At 40.8% G+C, this 13,074-nt stretch overlaps 1 protein-coding gene across 13 annotated transcripts in view; it reads left to right on the top strand.

Moving 5' to 3' along the window:
* CALD1 (caldesmon 1) overlaps positions 1 to 13,074 on the top strand; it is a 196,417-nt gene that overhangs the window by 161,926 nt on the left and 21,417 nt on the right. For 10 of the 13 annotated variants that reach the window (XR_004357043.1, XM_032687558.1, XM_032687557.1 and 7 more), the window contains 4 exons: positions 1,788 to 1,934; positions 3,665 to 4,613; positions 5,274 to 5,357; positions 10,225 to 10,373. Coding sequence is in view for 12 of the 13 variants with exons in the window: in XM_032687558.1 (XP_032543449.1) it covers positions 1,788 to 1,934; positions 3,665 to 4,613; positions 5,274 to 5,357; positions 10,225 to 10,373 (1,329 nt within the window). In the remaining variant the exon portion in view is untranslated. The remainder of the gene's footprint in view (positions 1 to 1,787; positions 1,935 to 3,664; positions 4,614 to 5,273; positions 5,358 to 10,224; positions 10,374 to 13,074) is intronic. The other 3 variants (XM_032687563.1, XM_032687564.1, XM_032687566.1) reach the window with 3 other exon arrangements.

The raw sequence follows: 13,074 nt of genomic DNA, 5'->3' as shown, positions 1-13,074 counted from the left end.
TTCTGTGTGGGTACAGAGAGTGGGATAAACTACTTCATCCTCACGTAGTCTCACTGCAAGGACAAATGCTGAGCCATAGGCACTGGGAATCGACTCAGTCATGGCCATTATCCAGCTGCCACAGGCTAAGAGCAGTATGCCCTCTCCTGTGCCCTTATATCTGGACTTCAGAGCTAAAAAGACCATAGCCTTCCTGCAGCCAGAATATCTTGTTAATGAATGGGCTGTCTGTCATCAATTTGCTCATGCAGTTTTGTTCCAGAGTGTCTCTCTCTTCTGCAAATTAAAGACCTCATTGGTTTTTGATTGTATTCACATGCTTTCTGTTCTAGAATTAAATGAAAAGTTGATCCTCCTTTAAATTGTTTACAAATGGCAGGAAGTGTTTTTCCTTATCTTCCCTGCATCACCTCTAGTGCTTTTAATTTGTCTGCTTCCTTTCTTCCTTGTCCCCACATTGTGATCCTTCATCACCAGGCTGCTTGTGGGTTTCATGCTTCTTAAGAGGATTTGTTTCTGTAAAGAAAAGGTTGCAAGCTCGAGACAGACCATGAAAGTAGCAAATCAAATTCTGTGGTGCAATTAGGATGAAAATACTTTTCTAGGTCTGGCAAGTGCCTCAGCCATGTTTTACATTTTAAAATCTTAACACAAAATTTGGGTAATTGAATCCCTGCTGAACCTATACTTCCACCTTATCTTCAGCAAAGGAGAAAAGTAATATCAGAATAAGGTTAGAGGAGAGGATTGGGCCCAAAGCATCTCACTGATAGCTAAATCAAAATGTTTTAGTTGCTTTTTATGTTAAAATATTCCTTGCAATGCTTGGTTTTACTTGATGCAGAACTCTACTATTTTTTCTCCGCGTGCATGGCTGTACAGCTAACTTGAATGTGTGGCTATGTAAGGAGGGGGACTTCTTAACCATGACATATCAGACCACTGCTAGAAGCAAAGTAAATTAATCTCCTGACTGGGTCTGGCATGTGTTAACTTCCTCTTTCACTTTCCCTGCACAAAAAGATAAGAGGAATGCAGGCCTCTCCCTTTATCTCACACAGTAACAATGCACTTCAGCAAAGATTTGAATGGGCCACAGGATTATTAGGATTGTAAGGTCTTCTCTCCTTTTCAAGTAGAATAAAACTGAACTAAATATGATGGGTTAGATGAATACAATGAGTTGTCAGCTGTAGGCTTTCATCATTGCACCAGTCTTATACGACTTGGTCTGACAGGGCTCTGGGCTCACCAAAATTTCGTGGGTATGAGATGTTTGGCACTCAGAACCAGCCACTGGGAGCTGTTGTCATGCTTGTGTCTCCCTGATTTCTAGTCTTTAAAATTTAGAATACTATCACCATTTTTGGCATGTGAGATTTGGAGGAGACTAATGAAAAGCTGCTTGGCTAAGTCCAATTTCAGTTGTGTGGGTCTGAATGACAGTCTGCTCAAATGCTGCTGTGAGCACTCCAGCAGGATCATGGTGCAAGCTAGCAGGATGTTTGCTCAGCTACAGAGCTGGGGTTTTATGGTCTTGGGGTTTTCTAGGAGCAAACTGACAGTGTGGTATGGCTGCCACCTTCACTATGATTATTTTATCGAACAAAAGGAAACCAACCTTTGAAATGACGCATCTCAAACTTCACAATGTATTTTCTAAGCAGCGTATGGAGCAGCCACTGTAGCCATGCTTACTGTGCTCTGGAAAACTTCTTTTTTGTAATTCTTCTGTGTCCTATACGCTATAGCAACTTCATTTCCCTATCCCTAATGCTCTACTGCAGGCTGTCCTACCAGAGAAATGATGACGATGACGAAGAAGCCGCCAGAGAACGTCGCCGACGGGCTCGACAGGAGAGGCTGCGGCAAAAGGAAGAAGGAGATCTGTCAGGAGAAGTCACAGAGAAATCAGAAGTTAATGCCCAAAACAGGTAAATGGCATTTACTGTTGATTGCTGACAAGTCAGTGGTAATTTCTATTCAGAGCAGAGAAGTATTTTGAAAAGGTCTGCTTTGGTACTTAAAATTTAAGTGCCCGGTTTGGCCATCCTTGTTCTGAAGAAGGACCTAACCCTGTGAGGATTGGCCCTGGCTGTGTCTACGCTGTAGAGTGGGAGCATTACTGACTCTGGGCTTGAGGTCATGCTCATAACCCATATCCAGCGTGTCCTCAAGGCTGTCTATGGGGTGATTCAGCTGGGGCTCATGGAGGCTGTGAGATTCTCTCAGACATGACTGCATCTGGCCTCACAAACTACCACATCCTTTGTCCTGCTAATAGAGGTCAGAGCATTGTGGGGCCAAGGCACGTGGGATTGCTGGGCACCCAGGCCTCAAGCTGCAGCTGAAACATGCCTGCAAGGTGCTAGATGTGAGCTGCAGACCACAGCATTTGTCTGGCACTGTCAGTGTCATACAGCTACAAACAGCAGAAAAGTTTACGGAATGAGGTGACACTTAGAATCATAGAATCATCAAGGTTGGAAGAGATCTTTAAGATTATCAAGTCCAGCTGTCAGTTCAGCACTACCACTGTAACTCCTAAACCACTAAACCATATATTTCATATCACCACCTACTTTTCACAAGCTGAGTGGCCAGAGCTGGCCTTCCTGTCTGTCCATCACTTGTTTAGTTTCACATAGCCTCAAATAATATACTCAGATTTCCAGTGGCCATAACACAATTGGCAGAAGAAACCAGAAATAAACACTGAGATATCAAGCTAATAGATCCTGAGCACAAGTAGCATTCTATTAAAGACAAAGAGAATGGATATAGATAGGAAGACAGCAACATTTCTGATCATAGATTATAATCTTTTTCCACAACAGAGGAAAGGAAAGAAGAACAAACTAGAAAGAGGGAAGAAACCTGCACACATGAGTATTAAACAGCTGAATTTTAAAGGAGTCAAGAAAACCTCCAGGGACTGAGAGTGAAGTCCATTCCTGATATCTACAGCTGTTGAATAGCATATCTTAAATTAGGTGCTGTGCTCTGATCTCTAATAGTGTATTGTCCCTCTATAGACAATCACAACCTCAATGCACATTAATTGCTGGACTATCCCTTTAGGGATTGTGTCTGTGAATGCTGTTGTGGAACAGGAATAACTTCTTTTTACTAGAGAAGCTCTGAAGTCAGGAAGTATCTTGCTTGTGTAGGATCTTCAAAAATTTTGCTTAGGGTGAAGACCATGCATAAGACACATATAACTCAGACCAAGCTGAAGGAAGCACCTAAAGCAAGCTAAGGTCTTCCAAGTATTCTCCTGCAGGATGCAGAGGGGGATGGGTGAATTTTTCAGGGCAGTTCAGAGTGCAGCTCTACAAGTGCCAGGGACCATTCCAGTGCCTACCAAAGTCAGTAAGGCTCCCTAGAACTTCAGGGGCTCTTGGAGCTGTCTTGGAAGGGAACCATTCCAGGCTCTGATATTGTGAAACAATGCATTCCTGTGGATGTAGAAATGCCAAAATTAATTCCTGGAACCACTTTGCTAAATTTTGAAGCATGTAGCCTGTTTGAAGTTGTGTCTTCAAACCATGGAATGATGTTACAGTAACCTTTTTTTTTTTTTTTCTGGAAACAGTGAAGTGTATATGTTGTTAGAAAGGTTATTTTTTTTTTCTTTTAATGCAAAACTGTCACTTTTATGTAGTGTGGCAGGAGAGGAAAGCAAGCGTTCTACAGATGATGAAGCTGCACTGTTGGAAAGACTGGCAAGACGGGAGGAGAGACGCCAAAAACGTCTACAGGAAGCCCTGGAACGTCAGAAGGAATTTGACCCCACAATCACAGATGGGAGTTTGTCACTGCCCAGCAGGAGAGAAGTAAACAATGTGGAAGAAAACGAGACCACGGGGAAAGAGGAAAAGGCTGAAACACACGGAGGACACTGTGGGATTGAGGAAACAGAAACAGTTACCAAATCATATCAGAGGAACAACTGGAGGCAAGACGGGGAAGAGCAAAAGAAAGAAGAAAAAGACAAGGAGGAGGTACAGGAGGATAAAACAAAGGAGGCCCCTGTAGAGGAAAATCAGATAGACGTGACAGCAGAAAAACCCACAGATAAAGAAGAAGGAGTAGAAACAAAAAGTCTAGCTACAAATGCAGAGGAACACAAAGCAGAGAATGATACAAATGTTGTGCCAGAAGGGACGCCAAGTCTAACTGACACAGTAGATAATGAGAAGCTTAGGGACAAGGTCAAGGCTGAGGAAGAAAGGAAGGAAGCAGAAGAAAAGGAGAGGTTAAAAGCAGAGGAAGAAAAGAGGGCAGCTGAGGAAAAACAGAAAGCAGAGGAAGAAAAGAGGGCAGCTGAGGAAAAACAGAAAGCAGAGGAAGAAAAGAGGGTAGCTGAGGAAAGAGCTAAGGCAGAAGAAGAGAAAAGGGCAGCTGAGGAGAGGGCTAAGGCAGAAGAAGAGAAGAGGGCAGCTGAGGAGAGGGCTAAGGCAGAAGAAGAGAAGAGGGCAGCTGAGGAGAGGGCTAGATTAGAAGCAGAAAAATTAAAGGAAAAACAAAAGATGGAAGAACAAAAAAGAGAGGATAAGCAGGTAAAAGATAAGAAAGCGCAAGAGGAAAAACCCCAAGCAGTAAGAAAACAGGTACAGTAAACATTTTGCACCAAACTAAGACACCTGTTGTTTGTGAGAAATGTAATGCAAGAAAAAAAAGATTGATTTGGAATTTCCTCACAGATCTATTCCTGCACTGAAATGACTAATACTTGTGCTCTCACTCTCTCTTTTTAAAATTAAAGCTCTCTCTGCTTACCAATAATTCAGGGCACAACATACCTGACCTCACTCTATCACTCAAAGAAAACCTTGCATGTTCAGACCTCTGCATGATTTTTTGCTACCTTTTTTTTCTCAGCTGCTACAAACTGCCTAGTGTGGTGACACACATGAGGTGGAGGCAAACACGGTTTGGCACAAAATATTGTGAGCACCTGGTAAAGCTGTGTGAGGAATGCTGTGTGTTAAATGCAATCACAAGAGAGGGCTCTCTGCTGGTACGTGTGAGCATGACACCACACGAGGGAGAAAGGCCCAGATGCGGGAAGTGGGAGAGGGTTGAGAGGGTGGAGAATTTGGAGAGGGTGGAGGGAGCACAGTGGCACACGGAGATGTGGGCACAGCAGCGTGTGATGGAGCTGTGGCTACACCCAGGATTGGTACACGAGCACAGTGGAAAAGCGAAAGTGCAAACAGATGTGATGTTTTCGCGTTAAAAAAGTTGTTATTGAAAACCCAAAAACGAAGGAGGAAGAAAAGGAGGTTAGAGTGGAAGCTAAAAGGGAAAAGTTACCAGAAGAGAAGCTCCAACCTGCCTCCAGAAAAGATCAGGTAACTCATAAACCATTGGTTTAAATGTGGTAGGGAAACTCGAGATAAGAAAACAAGTAAGACAACTATAACCAAAAGTTTCTTCTTCAGCAAAATGCTTAAGCATGTGCTTCAGTTCAAGAATGTGTGTAATCCTGCTGAAATAAATAGGGATGAAACTACTTACTTAAGTGCTTAAAATTAAGTTAATGCTTAAATATTTTGTTCTTTTGGGGCTTTAGAACCAATTCCTGTTTGTCTTAAAACAAATATTTCAAGAAACTCAGTTTGGTCAACTATACAAGGATGGTTTGCACCCTAGGGATGAATTTTTCAGGACATTATCAACTAATCATCCTTCCTTGGTTTCCTCTCACTTTACTGTGAACTTTTTCCCTATGAATGAAACCTACTCTTACAATAATAATATAATAATAATCATCTAGGCCTTTGGCCGCCTGCCTTAACTAATGATTTCCTCCAAAACTGCAACACCCTGTTATATAAACAGCATACCCAAGATTCTTCTTTTGTTTTAAAGAGCAAACCTACAAAATTTACTGCATTGCATTCCTACTGTAAACACAGGAGCTGGTGCCATGATGTTTTACTGTATGGTAAGTAAATAAGATTTGGGGACCATTTACTCTTCAGGTTACAGCTGGGCACAGGGAGCCACGTTCGGTGCTGTGTAGTAACTGTGGTTTTGGTTCAACACAGCAGGTCTTAAAATACCCCCCAGTTCTAATTAGACATTGAGAATGGTCAGGGCCTTAGAGGCTTGGACTCACTTGGGTTTAAAGGGAGGCCCACCCCAGAGATCTAGTAACAGGCAGTTTGCTGTTCACCCAGCTGCACGGGCGCATTGAAGTTGAAGAGGGTCGGCTCCAGTCCTTAGATGGTGGATCAATTCAGAACATGCTGGAGATGCTTAGCTCACCCTCAGAGAGTGAAGAAGGCAAATCACGTCGTAAGATTTTATGTCCAGTTGCCTGGCTTGATTATCTAAGTTATATTTTGAGTAAGTGTCATATGAGACGGAAAAGACGAATGAAGTGATGAAGACGGTTAGAAGAAAGGTTCCTGATGAATCAGGAGAGACATTGGCAATACTAGAATAAATTACTCTCATAAGGGGAAGTGTTAAATGAGACCTAATGGAGATCTTCAGAATAGTGCACTAGAAAAAGTAGACAATCACTTTAAATTAAGCCAATTTAGAGGTAAGAGCTGCGCAAAAAAAATAAGAAATGGATTACATTAAGAGTTCAAAAGACAGAATCATCTTCCAATATTCACTTATGTCTTTGAATATTACAAATAAATGTAAAAAGGAGTCTGTAAGTGAACACAAACTTTGATTTTGGAGGGGAACTTAAGACACAGTTGTCCTGCTTGTGTTTATGTGGAGCTCAGTCAACTCTCACTGGAGCTCTTGTCATGCTTTTAAACCCTACCCACTGGCTAGATTATTCCAGGAAATTGGTAAGACTTCTAAAAATTACTTGTGATTTTAATGTTTCCATCTTTGGATGCTCAAGCTGAGACAGTGTAATAGAATCCCATTTTTAGTGCAATGCTGAATAGCCATCCAGTGAAAGGTAAATCTTTTGCGAGTGTATCTATCATGCTGAGCATTCAAAGTGTTTTGAAAATCCTGATTGTTGCTTCCAGGGCAAGATCAGGCTCCCATTTCTACTCCTTCGCCTGTTTCAAGGACATACAAATTCAATGAGGTCTATTTCTGAGCATACATGCAGTTAAGAGGAGAGCAGTGTTCCATGAACAAGATCCTGAAGCAATACAGTCTATCTACATAATCAGATTTTGCTTTTGCAATCATGTTCTTTCTTAATGTGATCAAAAGCTGGCCCTTGAAATTCAGGTTTTGATCAAATTGGCAAGCAAAATTTGCCTCATTTTCTGCACTCTTGCACAATTTTTGCTTCTTAAAAGTGACCTGAAAAGTTCATAAGAAAAAGCTTTCTCATGATGTGAGACTCCTGGTATTTCCTGCTTCCAGTTTGTGCTGCAGCAGTTGCTTTTCCCATGGTATTTGGGTGTAGTAGTTGGCTCTACATGGAAGCCCTAGACCCAGATGCCCACAGCTTTTAACTCACCAAGTAACTGAGCCAAAATAAGGAATCAAATTTGGCAGATGACCCCAACCTCGGTAACAGATTCGCCTCAGTTTGAAGGTGTTCAAACTCAAGATTTAGAAATCTCAGCTCTCAAATAGAAGCATGAAACTCTAACTGTAAAGAAGTAGTGTAGAGAAAGATTAAAATATAAATACATTAAGCTGGAAATTCACTAAACGTGCCTTTGGTCATATTCTACATTGATATCAAGATTTGTGAGAGCATGTGAACTGTTTCAATTCAGGTAATATCATGTCTGCTCCAAGTGGAGTCAGTGTAGTCATTTTTACTGAATTCAGCAGAATCTGAATTAGTTTGTAATTTAGGGAACCAGTGAGACAAGGGAAAGAACTTTTTCTGCTGCCTGCCTTTGGAATAGGATGCAACAGTTTCTTCTTCTGTGCTAATCAATCTCTATTTTGGCATTAAAATTAGTAGGAGAAGGATTGGGCCCAAAAGCTGTGAAATGTTTCTGTAATATCCTGTTTTACCATCTTTTTGAATAAAGAGGCCAAGCTGTGTTAATGGTTTTCTCAAATGCAGACACATTATCATAAATCCTACTGGCTTCTGAAATACTAGTTCCTAACGTATTAATTTTCAAACTATATTGTTTTATTATTAGTTTTCTCAGGGATTTCAATTAAGATGTAAGAGATATGACCCTCCCCAGTGGACCTGAATACATCAGGCAGCTGGGAGTGTTGGCTTTTTAATAAGACTTGGAAAAGTCTCGATGAAAATCTCAGCCAAGGAAATCCTATGCTCTCGAAATCCCAACACAGACACCCTGGCATGAGAAATTTTGCAACAATCAACACAGCCGGTTTCAGTATCACACTGTCCGGGACTGAAGCGTTGGGAGACTGCTAACAGGCAGCAGAAATTTTATTTATTTATTTATTTTATTTTTTGTGAACATGATCACTAGCTACAGTCTTACTCAGATTTGGGAACACCCAAAAGATGTTACTGTCCGATGGCATTCATTAGGATCAATGAATAGGCCTGGTTGTCTCAGCTCCTAGAAAACCGTAAATCATTCCTTGAGGCTGCTGGTAATAAAGGTCTCGCTTGTAGCAGTTACAGCATCATGGCCAAAGAATGCACGGTCATGGAAGCTGAACTTCCCTGCTGTCTGTCAGGGTGCTTCTGCCAGGTCATGGCTAAAGCCTGTTGGCAGGGGAGGGTGGGAAAAGTCTACACTGCTGCTGCCTGCTCCCAGGACAGAGCAAATGCCTCTGGGAGTCGTGCCCAACCTCCCCCACCAGTGGCAAATTTGCTGGAGTAGTTTGACCATCCCATACTCACAGTGTGTGCCACCATGGTATTATCCATGGCATTATCCATTGTTTCTGTGAACAAGCAAACTGGCCTCAGGTTAAGTCAGAGACTGACTTTGGGACTTCACTCAGCAACAGCCCAATTCAATGCCTTAGGAGGATCTTTGAAGACTCTGAACTCATCCTTTGTTGATAAAGACATTACAACTCCAGAAGTCATTCTTCAATGAGAAAGGATAGAAATTTCATTTGATTTGAGGGTGAGGGTGTATATTAGGATTTTGTTTCAAGGTGCAGCTTAGGACACCATAAAAGCAGTTGTGTTGCAGACAGAACTGTTATAGAAATTCTTTTTCTTTCTAGTTAGCAAATGGGATGGCAACAGGCCAGGCTCCCAAAGGACAAAAGTATTTATATTCTAAAGGTCTCCATTTGAATTCTTCACAGGAGGTATTTCTTTCTTGCCAACTAGAATATTCTGCCAACATAGTAGAGCTGGGGAAAGCAAATAAATGTTTTGGAGGTACATGTTTCATCTGCTGCTGTTGAAAGTCTATTTTGGTTGGTAGTCTTAGCTGAGTGAGAATCTTTCTACCTGAGAATAAAGAACTTAAATCAGTCCACTTTCTCCTCTTATCAGCATCTAACCATGACTCAGCATGCTGGTATCAGGTCATCCAAGGTATTGATAAATACTTCAAACTCATAACTCCGAAGGAATACTGGAGAGTGAAATCCATGCACTGATGGATTACTTGATTACTATTACGAATTCTAGGACAAAGCTTTGGAAGGATGAAGGGACTTTTTACTCCAGCATTTTCTGCAGCATTTGCTTCTTCATAGGATTAAATATTTATGTCTGGTAACACTACCCATGACTAGCTCCTGGTAGGATTGTGCTTTTTGTCAGAGAAAGTTTTAGTCTTATACAAAGAGAATTTTGTGCTTTGGCCATTATTCTTGCAACACTGAAGATGTGCTGTGACACAGAAAAGTGTGAAATTTGTCAAGCAACCTTGACAGCCAGTGGAGTTACGTGTTATTTATATTGCCTCAATACCCTAAACCTTGTACCAAGAATATATCCACAAGCTTAGTCTCAAAGAGTTTGCAACCCAGAATCTTAATAGGCAGCAGGTGAGTGGTGTTGCAGTGGGAAGGAAGAGAGTTGGGATGCAGATGCAGGATGAGTTAGTGTGGTAGCATAGTCCCATGGCTTCAACAAACACTTTCACAGAATGTTATTCGAGATGCTTTGATCACTCAGGACAGTGATGGTTGATCACAGTTTAGAGCTTTACAGATTGCTTCTGCCATAAAGCACATGAACATTTTGAAGAGAGTTCCCATTAATACTAAGAAATCTGTGTTTCTCTGCTGTTAATTAGAATGTCTCATCGTGACTTCTTTTTTGTTTGTTTCTTGTGTTTTGTTCTGTGATTTATGGTACCTCCTGAACAGGTAAAAGATGACAAAGATAAAGGAAAAGCACCCAAAGAGGAAATGAAAAGTGTCTGGGATCAGAAGAAGGGTGTTCCTGAACAAAAGACACAGAATGGAGAACGTGAACTCACTGCCCCAAAACTTAAACCTACTGAGAATGCTTTTGGGTAAGTTTCAAGTAAGAATTGAGTTCACATATTATAGCAGAGCAGGGTCTCTGCTAAATAGCCTTGTAGCAGCTGAGTAGAGGAATTGTGTTGGAAAAATCAGCAGAGGCTCAGGCATTCATTTGGTTTAGGTATATGGTTTCTAACAACTACTCCCATGTTGTTGCAGTAACAAAATAAAGTACAGAAAGCAGATTTCAATAGCCTTACTCCCTCAGTAGAGACAAGTGTCTTATTTTCACTTTGCTGTGGGTTTCCTTCCTCATTTATTTCTAATATCTGCACAGAGGCCAAACATGACAACCCAGATTTTGTGTTCTCTAATTTTTTTTGTCAGATCTCAACCTTTACTTTAGTAACCTATTGCCAATTACCCACCTGTTTTTAATTAGACTCTGTATAGCAGAATGAAGCACAATCCAGTTGAGAACTCCTGAAAGAACTTCTCCCTTGATTTCAAGGCAAATCTTGAAGTTAATGGCTTCTCTAGAAAAGTGGGGGGGTTTTTTCAGTTAGATGAAAATGTTTCCTTTTTTTTTTTTTTTCTTTTTATAAGCTGGGCCAGAGTTTGGTTTTCATTTTTCTTTTTAAGGAAATATTTGCATCGTGGCTATATTGGGAAATTCAATGAAGGTAACAAATTATTAGTGAATATTTTATTTAAAAGGATCCTTCCTGCCAGTTAAAAGCAGGGGACACATGAAGTAGAAATTAAGTTTTTCCTTTTAGCAGAAACCCAGGGATGAGTAGGTTAGAAATCTAAATTTTTCTCCTTCTGCATCTCTCTTTCTCCAACATGGACACAGGCAAAGAAAAGGTTAAGCTCCCCAGGCACTTTGAGAAATCTGTGGATGGCACATGGGATTTGCTATTGTACCTCCCCTTGTGATTCTTCCGGGAAAAACAAACTTTCTCAAAATAAAATGCAGTTCAAAAGACCCTGGAGACACCCTGACCTAAAGCCAAAAGACAGAGATGGAATAGCAGGAAATTGGCCTTGCTCAAAACTGTCCTGCATCATGGCTTGGGTCACATCATCAATAGCATGAGAATGGTTTTCTAAAAATAATTTTGTTGTGTTTTCATTTGCTTTACTTCCTGTGGGAGATGGGCATTAAAGGCAACATGCCGATTTGAGTTTTCACTCTTTATTTTTCTGTTTCTGCTTTTCTTCTACTGTTTCACAGAAGTGAGAATAAGCCTGTTGAGTAACCTTTTATCAGCTAAGTAAAAGACTTGGGTTGGCAACATCAGCAGAGGCTCCAGTGTTTATTGGGTTGTTAGATATTAATTAGGGCTCTTGGCCTATTTTCTAATGAACTGCCTCCACAGAATTGGGCTTTGTTTGGAACTATTCTTTGGGGTTTTGGGGGGGGGGGTTTTGTTTTTTTTTTTTTAATATGAACATATCAATTATAGTTAGAAATAATATAACTTGTCTAATTCTCAGCGGTGAGGTTCAAGAACAAAATAGGGTAGTGGAGGCTAAAGAAAAATACAGAATAACCCCCCTTTTTATGGCTTTCCCTTCCCATGTTCCCTCTCACCTGGCTCCCTCTCTATTCTTATACAGGACTGCAAAAGTCTTAAACATGGTGTAACTTTTTTTCACATTCTTCTGACATTTTTGGCTCCCACAAACCACTTCTTTCCTTCTCCTCCTTTTCTGAAAGCAGCAATCATCTTCACTTCTTAGCACCAAAGAGGTGCTTATGAAACTCTTCCTCCACTCAGCATCTCAATGCTAATTTAGCAATATCGACAGTAGGCAACAGAGATTCTCAGTGTCCCTTGAAAACAGAGCATTTGGAAGTGAAGATAAAAAAGGAGAATTACTGCCAATTTATTTTTTGGTATTTTGGATTATGCAGAATCAGTCCTGTGAGCAGCATGAGAATAAAATAAGCTAGAAAATTTCAATGTCCTCCATTGTAAAGAGGCCAAAATAATCACCTGAGGTCTCCAAACAAAAATGTTAAGACTAGATTCTGCAATTGGCTTCTATCAGTTGAAAGCTGAGAGCAGCTCTTAATTTCACTGAGGCTGCCTGCACTGAAGTTACTGAGGACTTCTGTGCTGATGTAGAACAGAATGGATCTTTATTAAGAGAATCTTAGCAAGTGTTACATTTTTCATTCTCTCAATTCCGAAGGTCGAGTATTTGTCCTTGCCAGGGAGATCACTGTGTCCATCCAAAGTGATCTCTTGCATCTTTTTGGGCCCAAAGCCTGCAGGTCTTGGTGGATTGGCAACTCAGGCTTCAGAGACAAGAGGCAATGAAAAAAAAAAAAAAAGTGAGGTTCCTGGGTTTGTTTGCTACAGAGTCTACAACCTTGCAATGAAGCAGGAAAGCCTTAAGATAGCCAGGGATTTCTCATACCCTGTGCAACTTTAGGTACACTGGATCCTTAGGAATACTTAGTGCCTTGTAGAGGCTCAGGGTACATTTTGGGTTCTCGGTATCTCTCCAAACCAAATCAGAGGTATTTCAGTCTGGGTACCCACACAAAATCATACCTCAATATTGTTCTTCCCTTTGCTTTTGAATGTGCTAAATGAAATTTCACATAAAGTTTCCAGTGTTTTCTCACAGTACTTTAGTTAATTGCGTATGTATTTTTAATTTAAAAAGGCAGGAGTTTCTTTCTGTAATTGGGCTTCGCTACCTGATGCCAACTCTTATTCATGGCCATTTATTTTA

The sequence above is a fragment of the Chiroxiphia lanceolata genome, chromosome 5, assembly GCF_009829145.1.
Source record: "Chiroxiphia lanceolata isolate bChiLan1 chromosome 5, bChiLan1.pri, whole genome shotgun sequence".
Classification (NCBI taxonomy): Eukaryota; Metazoa; Chordata; class Aves; order Passeriformes; family Pipridae; genus Chiroxiphia; species Chiroxiphia lanceolata.
The sequence above is the reverse complement of the archived record's forward strand: the minus strand, read 5'-3'. Positions and strand labels throughout refer to the sequence as shown.